At 39.4% G+C, this 25,889-nt stretch overlaps 2 protein-coding genes across 8 annotated transcripts in view; one reads left to right on the plus strand and one right to left on the minus strand.

Moving 5' to 3' along the window:
• Positions 1 to 10,262, plus strand: part of slc44a5b (solute carrier family 44 member 5b) — a gene marked incomplete at its 3' end in the record, with an annotated part of 36,563 nt that extends 26,301 nt beyond the window's left edge. For 3 of the 7 annotated variants that reach the window (XM_080506205.1, XM_080506203.1, XM_080506206.1), the window contains 3 exons: positions 370 to 458; positions 840 to 924; positions 2,673 to 5,188. In XM_080506205.1, the coding sequence (XP_080362331.1) occupies positions 370 to 458; positions 840 to 924; positions 2,673 to 2,770 (272 nt within the window). Of the gene's footprint in view, positions 1 to 369; positions 459 to 839; positions 925 to 1,222; positions 1,339 to 2,672; positions 5,189 to 10,173 lie in introns of those variants that run through there. The other 4 variants (XM_080506204.1, XR_013936851.1, XM_080506208.1 and 1 more) reach the window with 4 other exon arrangements.
• On the minus strand, positions 5,749 to 12,716 carry LOC308137487 (LIM/homeobox protein Lhx8; the record flags this gene model as incomplete). Its single annotated transcript, XM_080506223.1, has 8 exons — positions 5,749 to 5,825; positions 6,614 to 6,803; positions 7,467 to 7,562; positions 9,957 to 10,060; positions 10,180 to 10,400; positions 10,905 to 11,026; positions 11,237 to 11,362; positions 12,636 to 12,716. 8 exons carry the CDS (start codon positions 12,714 to 12,716, stop codon positions 5,749 to 5,751), a joined length of 1,017 nt encoding a protein of 338 aa, XP_080362349.1.
• Between the last annotated feature and the right edge of the window lie 13,173 nt (positions 12,717 to 25,889).

A 25,889-nucleotide genomic window follows, 5' to 3' on the forward strand; every position in this document is an offset into this window, starting at 1 on the left:
TGGTCTCATTAAAACTTTACAGCTTAATTGTTGTGCGACTTACTTTTATAGGGACGATGAAATTTAAATTACTGATTTAAATAACTAATTATTTCTCGTCCAGCCATAATTGTGTGCATATGTGCGTGTGGATGAATGAGTTGGTTATTTTCTCATGGAATGTCTTACTCTCATCGTCTGATATATCTGGTTTTATTTGGAATCTATGCACGCGTGGATTTATGAAATTTAAAGATCAGTGCTTTCTGTCATTGTAAATTCTGTATAAATCGTATCAGCCTGTTTGTGTAAAGAACTGTTTGTGTAAAATAGGTTTGTTTTTTCCTCTATTTTCCCATTTATTGCTTATCTTTTTCTATTGTTTTTCAGGCGTTCTTGCTTTTTTCTTCTTCTCACATAAAATACCAATTTTTCAAGAGGAGGTGCCGTCACTAAATTACTACTGGGTCCCTATTCTGGTGAGCAATTAAAATGACTTATCTTCAGACACAAGTAATTATAACAGCAGTGACACGGTGTGATTTGAACAAAATATAGTTGTTTGGGAACACGAAGAAACATTTGTATTCTGACACCGACCTCTCAAACTGCACTGAATGAGATTCCATGAAGAATCTGTGCCGTTTAGTTTTATTCAAAACCTTTTTTGTGCCATTGTTTAACTGTCTTTCCTTTTTCTTACTGGTAGTATACTGCGTTGCTGACTTCTTTTTACAAATGATGTCTGTTGTGTTCACATTTGAATGGTGTTAGACTTTTGCTGTTGCTCAAAGGAACTAAAAGACAAGACAGGTGTAATAATCTAAATCTTTCTGGCTGTCTCTGGTTGGTTCTTGTAGACCGTGATATTCGGATCTTACATGATCGCACATGGCTTTTTCAACGTCTACGCCATGTGTGTGGACACATTGTTCCTGTGCTTCTGTAAGTTCGCTGGTGTTTTATTTCTTTCTTTCATCCTTTCACATGCTGAATGGACACCAACTGTCAATTAGCATGTCAACTGTTCACTATAACTGCCTCTGTCCACACTGACTGTCGATGCTTCCCTGCTCACTCACTGCCGCCTGCCGTCATTAAGTCCTGCATGTCCTTGTTTATTCGTTTCCACTAAGTCTTTTGTTCTTCTCTCTCTCTCTCTCGCTCTCTCTCTCCCGGCTGTCACTTTCCGCACTGTCTGCTCTTCCTGCTCCTCTTCTCCTGCACTGGAAACCGGTCCCAGGCGAAGACCTGGAGAGGAACGACGGTTCTTCCACCAGGCCCTACTACATGTCTCTGGGCCTCCACAAGATCCTTTGCAAAGGAGAGGAGGGTGCAAGTTCTTCTGCAGCCTCCTGAGTGACATGTGGCCCTTTTTTCTTTTTTTTTTTTACAAAACTGCTGACTCTCTGACACGTTTCTTGATATCGACCGTGTCCGTGAGGATCGGGGACGCTTGGGAGCAGGTTCTGTAGGGCTAAACATGAAACCTGGATGCATCCGAGCCTGGTCGTAGATGACCGGGACACGAAAGAACATGCTGTTATGGTCCTTGCAGACGAGGCATGGGGGACTAGATGAAGACTTCTGTTCACTTCCTATCTTGAGCCAACTCAGATACTTGCCTTTTTCTTTTCTTTTTCTTTTTTTTTTTCCTGCTATGTGTTTGTTCATGTTTCTTTTTTTCTTCTCTGTGTTCTCCGCTGACCTCTGCCTTACTGAGAGGGGAATGTGTCAACTCGCAGGACGGACGCACAGATAAAAATGAAATGAGCATTTCTACCCAAACACGAGGACCTTAAAATGTACAGGTGCCAATAAACGACTTTGGCATACGGCATCACCGTGGAAAACGGTGATGGACTTATGGGACACCCTCTTGTCGCACTTTGGTCTTCTCGTGTAAAATCATGTTTTGTATGCACTTTCACATACGGGGAAAAACAACCATGTGACTATTATTTTTCTTGTGTGTAGCATGATTATTTTGCTGGCTGTCAATGTTTACCATTGATTTTAAAGGTTGCTTTAATCCACCGTATTTATACTAACACACAACACACAGGTCCAAAAATAGCGTGTATTCTGCACTTGGCATAAAAAAATAAACAAACAGGTGTCTCTTATTTCACATCAGTTACATACAGTCCTTTCAAAAAGTCTCATTATGCTCATAGATGTACTGTAAACCCGACCTGAGACTTCAAAACACATTATAAGGTTTTTTGCTTCAAATCTGAACATAATCTGACAGTTTTCAGGAAACGACTGAATGCAGCCACTAGTTTATGTGCCTAGTTGTGACAAAAAACAAAAAAATCAACAAAAAAAATATAAGATTCTCTTATTCTGTGGTTTTAGACCTAACTCCAGGAACTTTTACGATACAGTTTATAAAAGGATGTCAAAGCCATTTTTGGTAATTTTTTATTGAATGGTTCAGATGTTGTGCAGTTTTAATACTAAGTATAACACACGCATCTGTCTGGAGGTTATTCTGTGTTTTTTATGTGTAGGGGAATTTTTTTTTTAATCGAACAAATCCAATGAAAAATGTGAATCTTTGTTTTTGAATAAATATAAATGGTCAAACTGTCGTCGATTTGTTTTCAGTCTTGAAAATTCCTGATCTGAGTTGTTTCATACTAAATGATGGTCTTGGTTGTTAACGCGATGCTCCTGCTGCCTCCTAGTGTGGGATCTGGAGGCGAACGACGGCTCTCCGGGCAAGCCCTTCTTCATGAACAGAACCTTGAGGAGAATCCTCAACAAGAAGAACGTCAAGAAGTAGAGGAGAAAGACTGCAGGTCCTCACCAAAGCATGGTACAAGCCCAGGTGGCTTTAAACACTTTGCCAAATGTGTCTTTAGCTGTACACAGGCGTAGTCGTGCACTACAACAGACAAAGCTATACTAAAGGGACTTTTAATAGCTTGGCTCACTCACATACAGCTTTTGTGGTCTCAGTAGCTTTTTGGTAAGCAGAAAGAAACATTGTGTGCATGTCCAATAATCTCTTGTATAGGATTTTGTAAAAATGTTCATTGTAAATTTTATTTTATTTTTTTCTAAATGTTCAGTCATGACTGGATTATGTTTTACTTAACGGGTTACCCTGAGGTTTTGTTCCAATGTCTTGTATTTGCCAAATTTCCCCACTTGGTGGTGGCATTTAGTACCGTGTTTGGCCACTTTGTGGAGGCAGACCTGAGCTGATGTGCATTTTCCATGAAATGGTCAAACATCAGCTGATTTGCATGTCGTCACAGTTGTTTGAGTCTGAGTAGCTCACATTGAGAATTTCACTCGCCCACTAATAGCTGAGCTGTCTGATAAGGATATAACGGCACAGCAGTGTGTGTATATATATCTATATATATCTATATTTTTTTTTTCATAAGTGCGTTTCCATGGAACCATTGAGTGTTTGAGTACCGCAGTCATGTTTACATTTAAAATGTTTTTCTTATCTTTTTTTCAAATAAGTTTTTAAAAGTTATTTATGTATTTCAAGTACAAATGGAGGGTAGATATGTATGTTCAGCAGTAAAACAAAAGAAGAACCTCTGTGTGCCATGTTGTTTTTAGCTCTTTAACGTTCTGTTGGCTTGCGCCTGGACCTCAGTTTCATGGAAAACCGTGTCATGCGTTGTGTGTGTGAACTTTGGACCTTCACCTTAAAAGCACGCGGAACCTTTAGGAAAATCCATTTTGAAGACGTGAGGGAGCGTCTTCACACAGTCCTGTTTGTTTTAAATCTGTCTTATTTGTCAGACATCAACAACAGCCATTTAGCTTTAATTGAGATGATTCTGATATTGTAATGTTTGTACTTGATTAGAATGTCTCGATACTCCTGTTGCCATATCTGTCTTTTTGTCATCTGTGTGTTTTGAAATACGTCACTCAAGTCAAGATTATACAGCAGGAGTTACAAACAGGGACAATGAAGATGTTGCACTCAAACAAACTGAGGTCACAATGATCTTTGTAATTACATATTTCGCCTCTTAGTCCTTTGATTCAGAAATTAGTCAACAGATTTTTTTACTCAAACTCCCCATTGATTGTATTTGAATTTGAGATGGAAAGATACATTCTGATTAAATATGATAAATCTTTCTTAATAATCCAGTGTGGCCACGTTGTAAATGTGGTTTCATGGCTGCTTCTTGATGGCAGCATCAGAGTACATCCCTCCAACTGGTTCCTTTACAGAGAACTTTCACTTCCAAAATAAAGATGTTCTATTACATGTTATTTCATGAACTTCTCATCTTTTCTGTTTCAAAACATTAACAGACTGAGTAAGCTGATCTCAAATATCCACTACCATGTATGTAGGAGATGCAAATTTAGTCTTTTCATCTTATATTTAACTTGTCACTTATCTTTTTTTCCCCTCAATTTTCTTCAGTCTAAAACAACAAAATGAGGAAGAAAAAAAAAGCGAGCTTGATGTTGCATTATTTTTTTAAGCCTGGTGCACGATAATAAAATAACTAAATGCACAGCATGGTTACTGACGGACAATGCATTCTTCACTAAAGGTGATGCTTGCCTTCATATCTTTAAGATGTGACTCATGTTCGAGACTCTTTGTTCCGTGTTTGTCAGACCTGAGCGCGAGCCCTCATGGTGCCTTGGAGTGACAGCACCGCCAGACTCGCACACCTTCTGCCCCCGTTTGAGCTTAACGTGCCGGGACATGACCACGATAATCATTCAGGAAAAGCAAAACAGTTCTGTTTGTGTATTAAAAGAGAGAGAGGAAGAAAAAAAAAAAGGTGGGTAGAGAGCTCAGCAGAGTATGTTGCGCATGTAATTATAATTTCTTTAAATATATAGATCAATACTTGATCTACCTTAAGTTGAACTTTAGAGCTTCATGTGAATTCGTCACAGGTTTTAAGTTTTTTTCCACCAGGCTGAACACCCGAGATCAGATAAGGGAGGGAAACTCTGTGTTTTTATACGCCTTCCCCTCCCTCCCACGTCTGGAAATTGGATTCTTTTGGTCAACCACAGTCAGCAAGTAGGCACAAGTGAGACTTCGAGTCAAGAAGATGCAGTGCTTCAGCCTGTCAACAGAAGGATGGGCAATATTCCAAACCGTTTTATTGTGACTCATTTGTGCAAAAAAAGTTGACGGTATAAATTCCTGCTATACTGTATAATTATTTGCAGTGAAACTGCTGCATTTGGTTTTATTTTGAAACCCGTAAGTGTGCCCATCATTCACACATAAAATTATGTTTTGTAAAATTCTTGTTCTGTCAATTTTTGCTTTGCAAGCTTTCTTTAAAATGCTGATTATACATACCAAAGTGGCAACCCACTTGTTTTCAATCATTTAACACCATTTCTGAAATTAGACATTTATTCTCAAATCGGACTTCACGTACAATAAATTAAACTGCAACACTGATAAACAAAACATGTTCAAGTTCATCTTCATATGGGTTTGACATTTTGAGCATGGTGGCTTTTCACTGAAGAGTCGCATGATCACCAACTTTGTCACGAACTACACAAAGAATATAAGTCTATAAAGTCATGGGTCACAATCCCACAAGGTACACAGAAACCTGTCCACGTTCACATTGCACAGTACAGTTAGGACTGCAATAAAAGGGTATCCATTGATTCCTCAACAAATAATAAACATGTAACGGTAAGTGTGTGTGTGCGTGTGCGTGTGCGTGTGCGTGTGCGTGTGCGTGTGTGTGTGTGTGTGTGTGTGTGTCTGTGTGCGCGTGTGTGACCAGCTCAGGCATGAGACACAGGCAGGGAGGTCATGGCGTGGGCTGGCAGCAGCGGCTGAAACATGGATGGAGGAGAGTGAACTGCGGACACACAGAAATCACAAAGGTGTTACAATTCATTCACTTGTTAACCCAAACTAGAATTACTGATCTTACTTTACATTTTTTTCTCCAATGATGACAGTAAAGTATATAAATATCTCTTCAAGAGACAGTTTAATCAAGGATTCCTTTTTTGTTTTTTTTATGTGAAAGATGCTTATTAAAGTATTTTTTTATATCGACAAAGTCCGTGTTCAACTAATGCATCAGAATTATCGGTTCTCATCGGTTCTAATCTCAGATCAAACTAATCTTTTGCTGCAAAGAGACAAAACCCTATGTTGATCTTACACTAACACTTAATATTATTGAAATAAGATTTTAATAACTTAAGAGTGAGTAAATGTAACGGTAAGACAGCTTCTAATAATGTGTGTGTGTCTGTATTTTCCTGAGCTGAAGGTTAATTTGCAGAAAGTGAACTTAATGCTAATGGAGGATCTCTCTTGATTCCATTTTTCAGTTTCAATGTTTGAGAGAAATTCCAGTTTCGGTAGATGTCAACTGTTTGTTCCTCACAGTTTCACTTCATTTCAATAATTGTGTTTTGCATTTCAAGGATCTGTATGTCTTAATGAAATACAAAACGGTCACAGTTTTAGCCACCAAATTAAATCTGTGGTAAAGAATTGACTAAGACATTTCAGTGAATATCACGCGGCTGTCACTTAAATTGCCACAGTGACCATATCAAGGAAATATTTTAAGAAAACATAAAAAATAACAAGTCTATTGATCAGTTATTTTTTTTAAAGTCTTGTTCTCACTGTCTATGAAGGAGTGCAGTGCAGATAGCATTGACCCCTCCGGGCCACCGTAGGCTGTGTACTGCAGTTCCTCGGGGGTCGGGGTGGGCTGCGACATTCGACCAGACTGCAGCGAGGGCATGGGGGTGCTGGAGGTGTGGTTGGGGCTCACGTGCTTCTTGTGGCGTGCTCGACAGTTCTGGAACCAGACCTGAGTTAACAGGACAAACACTCTTTGTGGGGCTGTGTGTGAAATGGCATGCAAAGATCGAGGAAACCGTCATCACAAAAACAAGACAGGAATTTGCCATCATGTGACCTCTAAATAAGTAATTTCACCTTCATTTTGTTTTTTTCATTGACCTGCAGTCACAAGTCACACTGTTGACTTAGTGGGTGAAATCAGTAAAGGAAATTTGTCAAGAAATTTGGGGGATACAAGAAAATTCTAAGGGTTTTTTTTGTGCCGTCTAAGAATCAATCACCTACGTTTGCTATAGGCTGAAGGAGCATTTCAGTACAATAATAAACCTGTGATATGTGAGTGACACTCCTGAAGATGGGTTTTATTAAGGTCAGACATGAATGACACAGCTTTGTACACGTCGCTTCATTTTACTTTGAATTATCCCCAAAGGCTCATTACCTATGAAAGTCATTGATTTGTGCAGAAACAACATGTGATTTGTTGTTTACAAGCACTCAATACGTTTGCATAAATTGCTTTCTTTCAGGGGGACAGTCTGCCAAATCGCGTTCCAACAAAGCTCTTCTCCTGATGATGTTCCGAACAAGGAAATGCACTTTTGCCAATAACAACTTTAAGTCATCGGAATACACTGTAAATGTCTTTGTTCACCGACCAATTACTAACCTGTATGACTCTCCGACTGAGGCCCGTCTGCTCCGCCAGCTTCTGCAGCGTCTGGGCGTCTGGGTTGTTGTCCTGAGCAAACTGAGCCTGCATCACCTGCACACACACAGGCAGAGCACCATCAGCTAAATGACATGTTCAGTGTGTGGTCCTGAGGGAGGAAATGCAACACTGATGTGATACGAAATGATTTGATAAGCCTCTTTCAAATTGTGCTGGAGAGTATCGACTACCGGTACTTACATTCAATCAGCTTCATACATATTATCTTGTAGATTCTCACTGAAGGTATCAAAACTATGAAGAGACACATATGGAATAATGCAGGAAACAAAAATGTGAAATAACTCAAACCATGTCAGATGTTAGATTCTTCAAACGGGCCACCGATTGATTTGAGTCACTGCTCCGCACACTCTTGGTGTTCTCTGGATGAGCTTCATGAGGTCGTCACCGAAAAATGCTTTTCCAACGGTCTTGAAGGAGTTCAAGAGACACTCAGCTCTTTTGCCTTCACTCTGCAGTCCATCTCGTCCCAAACATCTGGATGGTGTTCAGGGCCAGGGGACTGTGGAGGCCAAGTCCTCTGGAGCAGGACTCCATCACGCTCCTTCTTGGTCGAATAGCCCTCACACAGCCTGGGAATGGTTTGTGTTTGGATTCATTCATAGTATGCTTACAGCAAAGCCCCACCAGTCATGGTCCGACACAACAAAGACACGGCTGGTAGAACCAAAGAGCTCAAATTTGGACTCATCCAAAAGTCCATTCCTCGTGTTTCTTGGCACAAACAAAGTCCCTAATGCCAGTTGCTTTTCCTTAGTAGTAGTTTCCTTGCAGATATTTGACCATAAAGGCCTGATTCACACCGTCTCCTCTGAACAGTTGATGTAGAGACGCGTCTGGCTCGTAGAACTCTGCGTGGCATTGTTCTGGGCTCTAAGGTGAGGTTCTACGATTTCTCAGGCTGGTGACTTGGATGAACTTATCCTCAGCAGAAAAGGTGATTCTTGGCCTTCCTTTCCCGGAGCGGTCTTCATGCCAGCCAGTTTCATCGAAGGGCTTGATGGTTTTTGCAACTGCGTTTGGGGACAATTTTCCGGACTGACGTCAAACGACTAATGATGGAATGTGGTTTCTCTGATTGGTTGTCAGCTTTGTACCAACCTGAGTTCCGTACAACACAACGTATGCTCCCAACCCGATTAAGAAGGCAAGAAATTCCACAAACAACCCCTGATTGCTGTGAAGTGGAAACCGTTTCAGGTGACGACCTCATTGAGAGAAGGCCAAGGGTTTGCAGCTCTGTCAACAAAGTAGTGGATGGCTACATTGAGGAATCTCAAGTATAAAACATGTTTGAGGTATTTCAGACTTTTTTGTTTACCGCATAATTTCATATTTGTTCATTCAGAGTGTTGATGCCTTCAGTGAGAATTTCCAGTGTGAATAAAATCCTGTGGGATTAAAGTGTAATTAAACACTGCTTTTTAATCATAGAAAAAAAAAAACACCTGCTGTTCTTGAATTGTCCACAAGGAGTAGTGTTGTTATTAGAAGATGTGCAGAAGTTTAAAAAAAAAAACTGAATCCCAGAACTAAACAGTGCAGGAGTCAAAGCTAGCTACATTGTTGCCAATGTTTTTATTTCATAAAGCTTTTGGGGGTAACTTTTGACATTCATTTTTATGTATTTTCCATTGTATTTTAAATATTCCATTATATTGTTCTATTACATATCAGATTTTTTTATATAATTACCTTTTATACATTTGTACTCTGATTTGAATAACGTAATTATTATAATAATATAGTAATATAATATTAATTTATTATTACTACTACTACTACTACTACTACTACTACTACTACTACTACTACTACTAATAATAATAATAATAATAATAATAATAATAATAATAATAATAATAATAATGTTAGCATTGTTATTATTCAATACAGTAAGAGGATTTAAGTTTGGTTTTAAAATGGAAAAAAAACTGCTTAATTCTACTTATGTTGAGTAAAAAGCATTCATTGTTGTAAATTGTATTGTCAGGATTTTTTTTTTTATCACATATCTAAACATGTAAAATAGCATCACATTAACACATCTAAAATGAGAGGTAAAATTGATCTAGACAGTATTTATAGGTTATTGTGTCATACTTTAACTGGTCCAGCCTGATTGTTATCATACTGAGGTAAATATGGTTCGGTAAACCGGTTGTTTAGACCAGTTACTTCCCAAAAACAAGACGTCCATTGCAGTTTCTGTGTTCTTTTTTTAGCAAGAAACATAATCAATGTATTTGACTTTAATTGTATTATTATTATTATTATTATTATTATTATTATTATTATTATTATTATTACGTCAGTTGATATCATACATTTGAGAATATCTGGGATAAAAACGAAAATGTGCATATTTTATTCAGAATTGCATTTTTTTTTTTTTAATTGATATATCTGGTGAATGAGGCTGACCTGCAGCTGCTCAGCAGTGAAGCTGGTTCTGGCTCTTTTGGAGGGTTTGGGCTGGTTGATCTCCTGCTCGGTCGGCACTGCCCCCTCCATGTTGACACTGTTTCCTGCACAGATAGACTTTGTCGTATCAACAACATATTAACATAACAAAAAGAAAAAAAACAAATATATACACATCCTTGCGTTCAATTGATTTTTTTTTTTTCTTTTCTCGCAGGCTCACCTTTCTCCACGGCCCTCTTGAGGTTGTCCAGCATGCAGTCGTAGTGGATCCTGCACAGCACTTTGCCCTCCACCAGAGCGAACTCCTCCCCGGTGGACAGCTGCCTCTTGCAGGAGAAGCAGGCGAAGCAGGCCAGGTGGTACACGTTCCCCTTCGCCCGGCGCACCCAGTCCGTGGAGTGGATGTTCCGGCCGCAGCACGCGCACCACGTGCCGTATCTTCTGCGGGTGAAGGAGGGGAGACGCGAGGTTAAACAGAGGGGCGCGTGATGGCGCTCAAAAGAAAGGACTTTAAATGTGTTTCGTCGAGGCCCACGGTGCTTTTTTGGGGAAAACTGTGTTATTAATTTATGTTTCCCTTTGACGACGTGTTTCGTCTTTGTATGAGACGTGCAACCATCTGATATTCAATTTTAAAACCTTTTCAATCGATCCCTATAGTGTGCAATATTTTTTTTCTCTATGAAACCAGTCACTTAAATTTTCACAGTCACACAATATTTTCTAAAGAGTGATGTGTTGGCAATATATTTATTAGTAACCAAAATATTATTCATTAAAGCCATTTTAAATAATTAATATCTTAAAATGCACACGTGAAATAACAAAAGCAATTTGACCTGCAACTTTTACTAAGATTAAAGTATTTATTTCGTTTCAGTAACTTCGTATTTCGTTTTATTATTTACTAAAAAAATAAAATAAAAAAAAATCAGAGTCGCATACCGAAAGTAATCCAGTTTACAGAAAACCTCCTTTTCTTTGATGTAGCAGCTTGTGTGGCTGCCAAGTGACGTTTGGCACACGCAGCAGGACAGACAGCGCACATGCCAGCACAAGTCGTTAACCTAAAGCAAAGACAATGAATTAGTCGAAAGTCAATCATTTGGAAGGAAGGTCCTCTGAAAGTATACGCGCAAAGCACCAAAACCGTGGGAGGAGTTGCTCAACGTAGGAGGGGGAGAAAAAAAAATCGATCTCCGAAGATCAATTAAAAACAAACAAACAAACAAACAAACAAAAAAAATAAGAAAGAAAAAAAACCCTGCGACCATCACCTTTAATAAATACTTGTCCACTATTTCGTCGTCGCAGCTCGCACATACAGTTCGTCCAAGCAGAGGCGCAGATGCCATCGCCTGTAGCGACGACGCTTCTTCATCCAAAACTTCCACCGGCGCGCCCTGAAGAGATCAGAGACCTCCGGTGAGAAAATTGCGCACAGGAACTCGTCCAACCCCAAAATTGCGGCGCAACACGGGCTCGGCGGCGCACCTGAAGTCACCGGCCATAGAACCTCAGACGAAATCCCTGCTGGTCAGACGCAAGTTGTTTTATCTTGAATGTTTAAACTTTTATTTATTATTATTATTTTTCATTCGAATGATTGACGAAAAAGTTATTGGCATAGTCGAAATACTTATAGGACTTCTTTTTTTTTTTTTTTTTTTAGCTCATTAAATATTAAAAAAAAACACAAAAAGCCTGAAAAATATTATGGATTGCATGTTACTTTTAGTGGTGACTCCATGAGAGGATGGACAAAGTTTGTAATCTATTTTATCCACAGTATCACATTTCGAAAGAAGGGAGAGAAAAAAAATCCATCCGTTCGAAAAGGCACTAAAAAGCAATAAAATGAAACTCGAGCGACATTTCCAATCAGAGCCTACCATGATGTCTCTCCTGTCCGCGGTGCATTTGCCTAGCAGCTCTTCGTCTCCTTTGCAGTCTTCGCACATGACGGGAAGCGACGCGGCGGGAAGAGGGACGCCGGTGTGTGTCGCGTCACGCTGCAGCAGCTGCCTTAAATGCCCCCCGCTCCTTCCCATAAATATCATGCCTTTCACTTTTCACCATGACAACGCCCGCGATTACCAAAATGACATTTAAAAGAGAAGGATAGTCATTACTTACAAAAACAGACAGCCCTTGAACTAATACTTATCCTATGTGCATTATGTTCTCGAGCCCGGAGAAATTTGTCATTCGGCAATTGGTCGCTTTATGCGCGCGTGCTGGGGTTAAACCCACCAACACGCCAATTTCACACGTCAATCAGAGAAACCAGCGCGAGGTCTCGAGCGAAAAGGGGGGGGGGGTGGGGGGGGGGGGGGATTGATTTATTTAATAACAGCAATTAAAAGGCTAAGTTCGACACAAACGTCTACCCGGGCAACCAAAAGGTGAAGAGGTCTCATTAACTACTTGAGTTTTAATTGCAGAATTCAGGGAGAGGTAATTTTCTTTGACATTTCTTCAAATTGTGAAAATACTGAGCTGTCAGCGTGTGGAAGGCCGGCTTTAATGACAGACTGAAACTCCTTGTGATTTAATTGGTGAAGCAATTTCGACTAATATTTAATCCCCCGACTCTGACTGGTACCTGAGCCTGCTGCCGCTGCCGCCGCCGCCGCCGCCGCTGCATGGGGTTGGGGGTTCGGTTCCTGCACTCACCTCGTCTCCGGACAGCAGAGATCCGCTCTCAGTCTCGTTCACGATGCAGCATTCCACTTTGATTTCGCTTTTCCAGCGCATGTCTGTGTCCAGGACGGAACAGTTAGTGAAGTGAAAGCTCCGATAAATCCCTCCGTTTCCTCCAGGATTCCTGTGTTCGTCAGTCAGTCTGTCACTCAGCCTGCAGATCTGCTTCCAGAGGGCGGACCGCAACTTTTATTTTAGTGCTTCTTGGCCGCGCCTCCCCTTATAAATTGGTTTGCCGTCGCCTTTCTTATAGGAACTACATGATTTGTTCTTCCACTACTCATTTTTTTAGGCCCAGCTGGGTCACTTTTTACTCTTTTGTGTAACACAAATGCATCAGTCATGTTCCAGGATTATAAAAGACATTTTATTGTAGTACCGTGGCCAGGTGTTCCTGTATAATAAGCAATTTTCTATCCATACATCAAGTACCTTTAAAAGGTTATTTGTCCCCCTATAATAAAGTTGTATTACATGACAGTGCTTTTGTAATCATGTAGTGAATGTGAGCTGTGAAATGTTGTATTATGTTGCAATATCTGAATATTTGTTCCACAAGTATATCCGACTTTAATAGCAGGACATCTATAAACAGTATAAACAGCATCAGCATCAGTTTATTCGATGTAAACAACAATTTGCGCACAATAAATCTCAGAGGAACTTCAATAATCTGACTTTTACTAAAATGTATCCTATTGTGTCATATGGTATCATCTCTCTCTCTCTCTCTCTCTCTCTCTCTCTCTCTCTCTCTCTCTCTCTCTCTCTCTCTCCATCCATCCACCCAATTACTAAAATTAAAAATTGTTTTTGTGATATTGGCTCTCTGTAAACCAAGTATCTTTATCCCTCATTTTTGTGTTACAGGCAGCTGAAGTTGCTTGAGGTTTTAAACCTTCACAACTACACTAGAGAACAATTAGAGTTAACCTGCAGAGCACTGAGGGCTTTTATAATCACTGTGGGTTTAGTGGTCCAGTACTCAAATTAAATCCTAATAAGAATTCATTGTGTTGTTGCTTTATTATAATTATAGATACCAAACTGCTGTATTAAAAAAAAAAAAATCACACTAAGGTTATTCTCATATTTAGTTTTTCATTGTCTTTGCAAAATAAAATATAAACTCTTTCTCTAATGTTTGTTGCAAAACATAGTGTGGAAATATGAGTATGTAAACATTGCTGTATATCAACACATCGATACAACATATCAATACAATTTTGTGAATTTATGTGAATTTTTGATAACTGAGAGGACTGTAAACTGAACAAACACTAGTGTTTAGAGTGAAAATATGCAAATCTGTGCTCATATCTCTGAGATGAAATGCTTCTTTACATGTGCAGCCGTGACATCAGTCCTGTTGCTCCTCCAGTCATCATCATCCTCGGCAGGCATCAGATGTTAAACGCTCTATTAGCTGTGAAATAGATAAGAGATAACAAGTAGAAGGTGTTTTCTTTTAGTATGCTTTCCAAAAAAAATAAAAAAATGCAAATAATCAAATTTACATAACTGTAGTACTCCAGTAAATGTTTCACACCTGTATTTTTTTTTGCGGCTGAATATACAAACACGCCAGAGAAACATGGCGAGTAAGGACACTAAATGCTCTCTTTCAGATACTTAACAGGGATTAGATGAGCAGGGGTAATGTTGACAAACTCATGTGGTTGCTCATCAAAAATATGGGTTTTGAACAGATTTTTTTTCTTTTTTTTTTTTTTCTGTCACTGACTCACCCAGCCAGCCCTTTTTTTACTCACGCAATGCCACCCATCCTCACCTACGAACATATACTGGTGTCTATTCTGTCTACAAGGGGGGTATTCATTGAAGTTATGCATTTCCTATCACTGGATTTCAATATTAACCTTCCAAATTACGTTTATACTGCGACCCTAATTATAAAATTAGCTCATCTTAACACCTACATTTTGCTTTCTTCACATTTTTGTTGGACCCAGTGAGTCAGCCACACAAGGCTCCAAATTATATGACCTCACACACACACACACACACACACACACACACACACACACACACACACACACACACACACACACACACACACACACACACACGCACACGCACACGCACACACACACACACACACACACACACACACACACACACACACACTGGGTTAAAAAAATAAAAGACGTTATTTTCAGTCCTCCACTGTTGTGAGAGGATAACAGTCAGACCTGCACCAGCATGCGCCTGCATCCATATCTCGCCATCGCAGAGGGATAAAGGAGTTAGCGTGCCTCCATCGAGATGTGTTCTGTTCCACCCCATGAAGATGAATGTGCCTTATCTGATAATTCAACTCAAACGTTGCATACTGCACACCAGATGTTTTGCTTTAGCCGCCTGTGGGACAACCGCACAGAAAAAAAACTACATGCATCTTTGTGACACAGGTTAAAAAAATAAAATAAAAAAATGATAGTAGCTTTAGTTTTGCTGTCCACACTGAGTTCACATGACGAGTTCAAAGGAGTGAGGAGGGAAATAATTGAGATGTGATCTATTGAGGATTCCATGATGTAAAAAAAAAAAAAAAAGTGCAGATGTTGGAGAAGATGCAAATCTGCACGTGTAACAGTTGCATCTTTTGATTTCCAGCATTACACGGCTGATTTCTCAAACGTTTTGCGCGACGTGAACCAGACAAAAACAATCCCTCATCTGTCAACACAGCAGTGAACTTTATTCTGCTGCTTCTCTTACCTGGACAGTCTGAAGCTGCTGTGACATATAGAGTATCATCAAACAAACAAACAAAAAATGTCCAGCTTCATATATTGAGAATAGGAAAGCAAGACACTGGCCTCATCTCTGATACTGTTGAAATCCTGGTGAGAATTTTTGTCACCCATGCAACCAAGGAATTGTATTTTCAGTTGAGCTGCACTGGTAATATGATGAGATGAAATACGACAGTCAGTTTGATAAGTATTCATTTAAATGACTGGACCTGACATTTGCAAGTTTATTCAATTGAGGCAGACATTCCCTTTGAATTAAATGATTGGTCTGTGCCTCCTGAGCTAACAAACCCTTTTTAAGAAGTAACAGTGTTCACCTCAGTGATATATTTGGAGGTTTACATCTATTTATGGGATTTGTACCGATGATTTTCACTTTAAATAAAAGTCAACAGCTATAATAAAACAATTTTTAAAAAGCTGTATTAGTTGTTGTTTTTTGTTGTTGGTGTTCTCTTTACATTTTGCTAAGAATTGTGAGTCCGAAATAGTAAAAATATCAACTTCATAGGAGTTGCAGTGTGGGGAAATTATAGACATTTCTTTTGTATTTAATAATGATATTTAATTTTGATCTGCTGGCACTTGGGAGAAAATAGTCTCGGCACCTTTCTGGATTTGTTAGACACAGAAAAATATGTGAAAAGAGTAAATATATTAGTGAGATTGTAAGTCTGTCAAATTTGAACAACAAAAAAAATCAAAGAAGTGCATTAATAAGGTCAATAGATGTATTCAATATGAACCCAAACTGAGATGGGCGATTTAATCATCCAAATTATACTGGCATCATTTTTTTTTTTTTATTCCTTATTGCTACACACACAAATGAGTGTATTTCTATGTCAACAGTGATCAATTCTTAATGTCATCCAACATTGAAGGTTTAAGAACCCAGATACAGTCAGAACAGGACTGGTGGAAGACTTTCCCCCACAGAAGTCATCAGAATTAGGCCCTGACTGGTCTCTCCGAAGATCCTCTAATCCGTTGCTTCCACATGGACCTTTGGAGGTTTTTTTGGGCAGCAACCGCTTATTTATGTCATTGAAATCAGTCCGAATCGGGGTGGTTTACAATTGACACGGCGAGTTTGACGTGACCTTTTCTCCTTGCTGTAAATGGGGACCCATTGAATCTCAAGGGTGGAGGTGTGGTGCTGGGGGGGTGGTGGAGGAGCAGGGGCGGGGGGCTGGGTGGGGTGGAGTGAGGGGGGGGCAGAGGGGGAGGATTGGGTGGAAATCACAGCAGTGAAAATGGCAGTGCCGTGAAAGAGGGGCCTGATTGCATTGGGGCAGCATGCGAGAGGGAGCAGCATGCGCAGCCCAATCAGAGCGGCATAAGGAAAAAGTGCTCTTATCAACGAGTAATGGCCCACTTGACAATCACACAGGAACAAAACTGCTCTATTTAACGCTGATTGCAAAAACTCCTTCCCCCCCACACACACCCCCCCTCCCCCCATTTAAGAACCACACGACTCCCCACGATCTCCATGCCACCTCCCAGCTTACAGCACAGACCCGTGTCCTGAATGGAATTTATAATCACTCCTCTCCCATTTCTACATTAATTGTTATTTTAAGGCCGACGTTGTGCATTAGCTGCGTGGCGCGGGCGGAATGTCTGCCTTGATTGCTGTTTATTGTGAGCATATCCATTTCATTTCCAGCCGCCTGACGGATCGCCAGGGTTTGAACAGGAGCGGCTCACCTGCGACTTGACTGTTCACCTGTTGTTAATGACCACTGCTCCTCGTGGGAGAGACCTGCAGTGGTGCACATCTGGAGAATTCGGTGAAGCATTGGAAAGCTGCTGCCATGCACCTCTTATTGGTTGACTTATATACTTTTGCAGCTGATATCCCAGTTTTAATCTGTGTTTACTAATATGGGCCTATATTTTAGTTTTTTTTCTTTTCTTTTACAACACATTACATTTAAGTTTGAACCTAAACTTATGAGCTCCTGCTTTAACAGTTTCCCCACTACATAAACCTGCTGCCACGGCACTATTCCAACTATTTTCTATTTGACTTTATCCAACTCATGGATGTGGGGAGTTTGCAGTTGATTGTGGGTAAAGTCACAGCACATCCCGGATAGGATGGAGAGGATTTTCCATCACAAGATGAATACAGAGTCACAGACAACCACACACTCATATTGACAGCTTTAGCAATTTAGAGTCACCCGAACATTCCAGAGACATGTGGTTGTACTGTTGATATGTAGAAACTCCACACAGAAAGGCTCCCAACTTGCACTCGATTTCTCACTGAGGAGAAATTGTCATTTAATCACATGTCCCAAGTAATTTATTCACTTTAATGTTTAAAGTGCAAACTCTCACCAAAATATATATTGTTCATATACTTTATGTGAATAGGTTAAGTCACACCAAGTCACATGTTTTTGCCACCCATGAAGATATTGGAAACTTATTCATAAAATCTGAGTATTTTATACTCTATTTTATACTCTTTTCTACTCTATATAACCCTAACCCTATATAAAATACTATAAAAAAAATCAAACAGCAAAGTTAAAATTTTAATGTAGTTCCAATGGCTTTTTATCACATCCAGTGAAAAGGTGAGGACGAACCAGTGAACAAACCATTTGATCTAAATTGTTGTTTGCACTTTCAGACAATTGATTGAGAGATTTACACAGTTCTGATATCAGCTCCACATAACTCTTTTTACAGGCTGAGATAATTGTATCCACTTACCTTTTGAGGCTAAACAAATTACAGAAATAGAAACCATGGCAAAGACGCTCCGGCAAAAATGCCCGGCTTTTCATGATGGAGGTCAAATGAATTCCTTCCTCAACACCAGTTGAGCAATGTTGCAGCGCAACATTGAATTTAAAATGCCACTGCTCTGACATGTAGAATAATGTGGGAAAGAGGCCTAGTCAGAATTATGCCAACTCGTGTGAGATGTATTAATCAAATGACTATTCTATTTTGCTGTGGTGTGATTACAAGTGTCTTTCATTTTTATACAAACGCATTTAATATTAAACACATTCAAATGCAAAAAGTTTGTAATTTTAAGCCTCAATATTGTAAATTAACATGTGAAAAAAACGACATTATTGTTAAAAGAGGCTTTTAGAGACCAAATTAGTCAACAACGTTTATCAAAAACTTCAACATGTAAACTAACCTGTCAATGTTGAAATTTATTTCATGAAAGAAGGAAGGATGGAAGGAAGGAAGGAGGGAAGGCTGTAAGGAGGGAATGAAGGAAGAAAGAAATAAATAAATTATGTTTAGTTCTTTAAGAGTTTAATCATTAAAACACACACACACACACACACACACACACACACACACACACACACACACACACACACACACACACACATACACACACTGTGTGCTGATTACATCTCCAGTGCTTGTTAGTAACAGTAGTCAACACAACATATACTCACAATACTGTTAGAATCCCATAAGGGACTGGTTCCCGCTCAGATCATGCACGTACATATAAACACAACACAACAGAACTACTTTGTGTTTGTTGATAATTTAGCAAGCACATTTGTTTGTTATACCTATAATGTATCTGGAAAAACTCTAAATCAACCAAATTGATCTGGTGTTCCCCATCCACCCCTTCAGCACCAGCATAAGTCATTCTGACAATAAGACTTGAGCCAAGAAGCTGCCTTTTATATAAAGTATGTTGTAAAAACAGAAAAGCCACCAAGTGACTGTGGATTCAACTTCCTCCTGGCGATGGCCATTCAATAGCAGGTGGATAGGGGGATTTACTCTGTTGTACTTGACTCAAGTACAACAGAGTAAATCCCCCTACTGGACCACAGTCCATTATTTTAACCACGACGCACCCTGAATAAGTTCAGGGTTTTATAATGTAGTCGGCTGAATTAACTCAATGTGCTTAGGTAAATAAGTTATTATACATATCGGTTTGAAGAACAGACAAGTCATGTACAGGATGTCTTATCTCAACCTTGTTCATAGAATGCCATCTTGAAAGCAGGAGCATATTTAGTTGATTGGGTTTGCTAATTTAATGAATCTATTTATGACAAAACAAAAAAAAGCCACAACTAAGATTGCATTTGAAGCTGTTCTGCACACAAACAGTACAATAGACAGTCATCATAATCATAATCATAGCAATTGAAGAGTCACCCTTAAATTTTATGTCTCATTTGTTAAAAGGGTACATATGACCTGGTGTAAATGTAATTCAGTGATTATACATAGTAATTCAATAATTTTGATGGTCACAAACTAAACCCCCTTGGTACCAGTTTCACTGGCTTTTGTCACTACATTGTCATTTTCAGTTGAGATGTATTTGGCACATTTTTGCAAGTTTCTTGATTGTTTAAAGTATCTGGTTGTGTTTTCAATAAAAAATAGATAAATGTAGTTTTCGCACAGTTTATATGATTAAAAGAGTGCATTTTGTATTATTTGAACTAATGGTCTCATAGAAGTTATTTCATTTCATTGCACATTCAGGAAGAAAATCTAAATTCTTCGGATGACAATTAGGAGAATTAGGATGAAAATACATTGTTATTTACAGTCCATTTTACTGGGTCAGTGATGCCCAGGTAGAAAAAAACTCCAAAGCATTGTCTCATCTCAACAAGGAAGCGTGGCTCCCCTCACTGGTCAACACTGGTAGTGGACAATCAAACTTCAAGTCTTTCTGAAAATGGGGCGAGCATGTTAAACAACTCAATGTCTGTCATTTTACATCAAACCATATCTGGGTAAGGAGATTCCAGAATAAAAACATCCCCGAGCAAAGAGAGAATTGTAAATCAGAAATAAACCAGATAAACATGTCACCAAATATACCTTTATCAAGAGTGAATAGAGAGAAATTCAATAATCAAAATCAATAGAACCCCCCCCCCCCCCCCCCCCCCATAATAAAGAATTATTCTGTTGTTGTTGGGTTGTTTTTTAAACATTCATCTTATTTCCACAGAGGGGCGACAGAGAACCAGCAGTGGGAGCTCATCCTCTTCAACAGTGAGTGTGTTCTGTTGGGTTTTAATTTGTTGTTTTCTGACAGATCTTTCAGGTATATACTAAAAGTGATATCTGAACTTAAAATCTTGCACTTATTCGTTTATTATCTTTAGTTATGGAGAAAATGCAAAAAAAAAAAAAAAAAGCTGTTCTATTGACGTTAGTGTGCTATTAATTGATGACCCAGAAAGAAGTAAAATCTTAATAAGATCCTTGCATGTGTCAAACAAAGAAAGTGGTGTCCGAGTTTCTACACGCAGGCAGCTGACGAGTTCATTTCTATTCCTATTGCCTGTTTGGGAATAGTCATCCTGAACTAACTCAGTCCATCTAAAAGCTGCAAGAAAGGCATCTGAATTGAGTTGACATTAAAAATATCTACAATGCTTTTAAAGCTACACGTGAGCTGTAAAAACACATCAAGAAAATGCATTTTAAAATCCATGTAGATCATCAAAAGAGACACTGTCTCGGTCCAGTAAGCGTTCAGGCGCTCGAGCCACAAAAATCAAACGCTCACACCAAATACCTAAACTTTGTTTGAATGCTGGACTTCCTGCATTTTAATCATTAAAGGATAGTATTTTTAAAGGCTGTTATATTTGAACCAGACAATTACATGCAAAATACAATAGATCGATGTTTTTCAAGCGGGCTGCATTGTCAATAAAGAATTTAGTCTTTCTGATTTTGTCCGCATTGGCAAAGAGAGCAACTCACTGTAGGGGGCAGTGCTGAGCACTCTGGAGTATTTCATTCACAAGTTATGACGGGAGCATGAAAACACTTCCGCGTGAAGTTCCATGTGTTCTGTGTTGTTTTAGACGCTCCCGCAGTCCAAAAACACAAGTTGAAGGTTAAATGAATGTGAGTGTGTTTTGTTGTTTGTCTGTTTCTGTTTGAGTGGCTGCTCTCTCTCTCTCTCTCTCTCTCTCTCTCTCTCTCTCTCTCTCTCTCCCTCTCTCCCTCTCTCTCCCTGTGTCTGTCTCTCTGTCTGTCTGTCTGTCTCTCTCTCTCTCTCTCTCTCTCTCTCTCTCTCTGTCTCTCTCTCTCTCTCTCTCTCAAAATTGTACAATATAAAACTAATGGATTTAGGAAATGTTGTTCAATTTAGTGCTTGGATGGATGGATGGATGGATGGACGCTAATGCATCTCAGCAAACAGTTTTAAAGTAGCTTTTTGTACTTTAATGTATTTATAGAGTCATTTTATTTCTTTTGTGTGTGAATTGCAAGAGTAATAAGTCTGTATTTAATTAGATTTTATATTTCATGGTATTTACTAGTTACTGGCAGAGGACGCGCGTTGCCCCCAAACTGAGGATTACCGTTTGTGCGCGCCAGTGTTGCGCGCTTGTGTAAATGGAAACCGGCCTCATTGGCAGCCCGGTCACGTGATCTCCATGGTAACCGGAGAGAGTCATCCGCCGTGCTGTGGCTGAAGTGCAGCTTCAGCTCCGATCAGCTCAAAAATCCACTGACTCTCTCTGTAAACTCAACTGTGACTTCTGTCTCGCCTCCTCCCGCGGAGTCCGCCGCGCTGCACACCCCCAAACACTGACAGTCGGAGATTTGAAGAGAAAAGAGCGCGAGCTGAAAGCCATGAGTCACCTCAATGCAGGGTAAGAGAAACAACCCTTTATGTCCATTTGTGTATGTTTTATTTTTCTGTTCGTATAATCCGAGTGAGATTATTACATTTTTTTTCTAATTTCAAAATGACTTTACCTCATGACATAGGTTTAAAGACTCAGAGTTCACACTCACGCGCAAGTAGAAATACTTCAATACAAGTAGAAGTGCCTCAACAAAGTAGAAAGTACTTCTTTGAACAACTACTCAAAGTATTAGTTCCTTCATAGCCATTCTCGATTGCACTGTCGTTATATTCGCCTCACTTTTGCAAAACATCTGTGTCCAATCAATGCGCATTTCTGAGGTCAGCAATAACAGAATATGAAGATAAGGAAAGAAAGAGTGTAACTGTGCAATGATTGCCAACAAAAGTGCAAAAGTATTATTCAGACATTGAGCACATTCAGCAACACATTACAAAAGTGGTGAAGCAAGATGTTAGATTGCATGGTGTAAAGTGTACTTCAGTAAAAGAAAAAAAATAAGAACAAATAAGTGCAAGCATCCCATAATATTGCTTGATTACAGGACGGTCATTTCTTTAAAAATGTATTTTGTCACTGCACCACTGCAGAGCAAACATTGGGCATAGTCTGAATCAGGTAAACTTCCCAAGAGAATATCAAAGTACTGATTACATACTGACATACCGATATTGATTTTATGAAATGTGTCTGACAATAGATCTTTTGCTATTAACATATTGTCAGTACTGAACACCTGGATATTGATTGGCATAGGTCTAAATTTGTGCAGCAATTTCATTGCAGACCAGACCTCACTATTTTACTTGACCAACTTATGTGAAAACTTGCAAATTGCTGCACAATGATATACATTTTGATTGAAAAGATCAACAGTTTTTTTGATAAAAAGTGAAAAAAACGTGTACAGTAAACAATGATACATGCACTTGGACTCTTTTTTTTTTTTTTACGCATCAACAGAATACATTTCAATTGTATGTTTAATTCAACCTGTACTGCGTCATTAGGACGCCATGTATAAAAATAACAAGGGATACTTTGAACGCCATTCCAGTCGAGCAGAGAGAAATCTGCAGCGCCAGAGACAATTAAAGTAGGTGCACAGACAGGAGGCAGCTGGGGTTAAGTGTGCCATCCCCTCTAATTCCTGTGTGTAATCAGACACCTGTAACAGACTCTGTAGTTGTAAGGTCCTGTTGTGTCCTACACAAACGCTGCTGGAAATCAAATCTGTGTCGGAAAAAAAAAAAGAAAAAAAGGAGCTTTTAAACAGGCATGTCTTTGGGTGGACTGATGTCTCCTTAATGAGGACAAGTGGAACGGCTGCCAACAAACAAACATACACAGTCATTGGACCCAATAAAGCATTTAATTAGGATTGTGGGTTTCAGTTGGCAGCAGTCAAGATAAGGCCAGAAGTTGGACATCTAGAATATTGATGGATAATTATTGTGGTTTTTTTGTTGTTGTTTTTTTATTGCTGCAGACTCATTTCAGCATACAACAGCCTCACAGACAAACACCTGGCTGGATACTTCAGCAACTCTCGCATCAGGAGACATCTGCAGAAGGCAGGACTGGTGAGGAGGAGGAGGAGGAGGAGGATGATGATGATGATGATGATGATGATGATGATGATGATGATGATGATGATGATGATGATGATGATGATGGCTGTCATAAGTAGTTTTCTTAAAAAGAAAATGGACACAATTATTGAAAAAGAGAAATGATCTCTTCAGAGTCCATAAATCTTCACCATTAACTTGACTAGTTACTGTTCTTCTTTATGCTCAGGACTGCTCTTTATCACATTCGCTGTATGGTTGAGGTTGGTGTCCTCTGTGCCAGAATAAATCATCAAAGTTCTAATTGCGTCACTTCATGGACTAGTTTTTTCATTTTGTCCCACACTTGCCTAAAACTTATTTACATAGAACTGTGCGTGACTCATTTTGAACTGTACTGTGTTCATTCTACAGAGAAGAGGATTTGTGTATTTGTGATCAGTGATTGGGTTGGATTAGTGGAATGATTTGATCAAAATATCCATCCATCATTTCCAATTCAGGGTCAGGGGTTGCTCGAGCCGATCCCAGCTGACTATGGGGTGAAGGCAGAGTACACCCTGGACAGGCCGCCAGTCCATCACAGAGCAAACACAGAGACAGTACTTTTTATTGTTGCACCAAAGCTGTTGAAGCCCAAATCTGTTGTTGGACTGTTGTCGAGTCATGTCATTTCCTTTTCTTTTTTTTTTGAAATCTTAATCTTTTTTTTTAAAACCATCTTTGCTGAGACTCGGATGTTGTAATTAGATCACCAGGAGTGGGCGTATTGTTCCAGACAAGGAGTATCGACACAAACTGATCCAGAGGGCTCATCAGAGGCACGTTCGACAATGCTTGGCCCAGGCCATTTTCCACAAAGTGCTGGAGATGGAGGTGGAGGAACACGACGCAAATGAGACAAAGACATTATCAGCCAAGTGTTCTCCTCGTGGCATAATAAGTCATGCTAATTTGCTTTCCCGCACAGCGTGTCCATCAAATAGAGATCAAACGGAAACTGGAGGAGTTTGCGAGGAGGGAAAGAGTGCACAAGCTCAAGGTACGGCGTTAACATATAAACACTTCTCCGTTGCTCTCTCGCTTCAACAGCGATGATGAGAGCTCATTTGCAAATGGAAACAACATTCACTGACAATAACAAAGCTGTGACTCATACTCATAAAAAGTCAAATGACAAACATAATTTGGTCCAAATATATCACCATTTCTGTGAACACTCTCCAGAATAAATGAATGAAATCAACGCTGCGTTGTTTGATAGGTGGAGCGCTCTAAAAGGTATGAGGAAGACATCATTCGCATCCTGTCCCCACGTCCGCCGACCGGCGCGAGGGGCTTCCGTAAACAGGACTCCGGACCGGAGGGAGAGCACTCTGAGTCATCTGAGTCTGTGAGTCAGAATGTCAACAACGGCGCCGCATCATTTTGGCGTAACCACATTTATTAGAGTGCGACTCAGGTAGAGCAGGTTCTATCACTCAGAATCATCCTTTTGATGTGCTTTTCAAAATGTGATTCTTGGCTCTAATTACAAATATGCTATGAAAGCTCAGGCCAGTCGACATGAGATGGTATACGCAGTGATGTCTCCTAATAATCCACTTTGGTTTTCAATTAAAATATAATCTCTGCACTTTTTTTTATTTTTAATTTTTTTAACCAAGCTTAATAGTGGTACCTTGTTCCCGTTGCAATTTATTGGTAAAATTTTTCCCCATATGAACAATGAGTTAGAAGAATATGTTTGTACATTTCATGATTGGATAACAGACAAATTACAGTGTAATACTGATTTTAAAATGGTAGATGTTGAAATTGGCAATCATTATTAAAATCCAAATAGTACCATAACAACAGAGATTAGCAAGAATAGAAGATTTTCTTTCTTTCTTTCTTTCTCTTTCTTTCTTTCTTTCTTTCTTTCTTTCTTTCTTTCTTTCTTTCTTTCTTTCTTTCTTTCTTTCTTTGAAGGAGCGCAACTTTACAACTTTATGTCATGAACTATTTATGATCAAGTACTTGAACACTGATTTCTTCTGAAACAGTTTGCTGGGGGAGAGTTTACCTTTAAACAGAGCCAGACTCACCGTTTCTCTCTGCATAATTTAAGGCTCAAGACTCAAGCACCGGCTCTTTATTACTAAATGAGCATGCGAGTGATATTGGTCTGCTGAAGTGACTTACCGCTAAAGAAAGCAAATCTTTTTGTGTTCACACATC

Source organism: Blennius ocellaris (genome assembly GCF_963422515.1).
Source record: "Blennius ocellaris genome assembly, chromosome: 12".
Taxonomy (NCBI): domain Eukaryota; kingdom Metazoa; phylum Chordata; class Actinopteri; order Blenniiformes; family Blenniidae; genus Blennius; species Blennius ocellaris.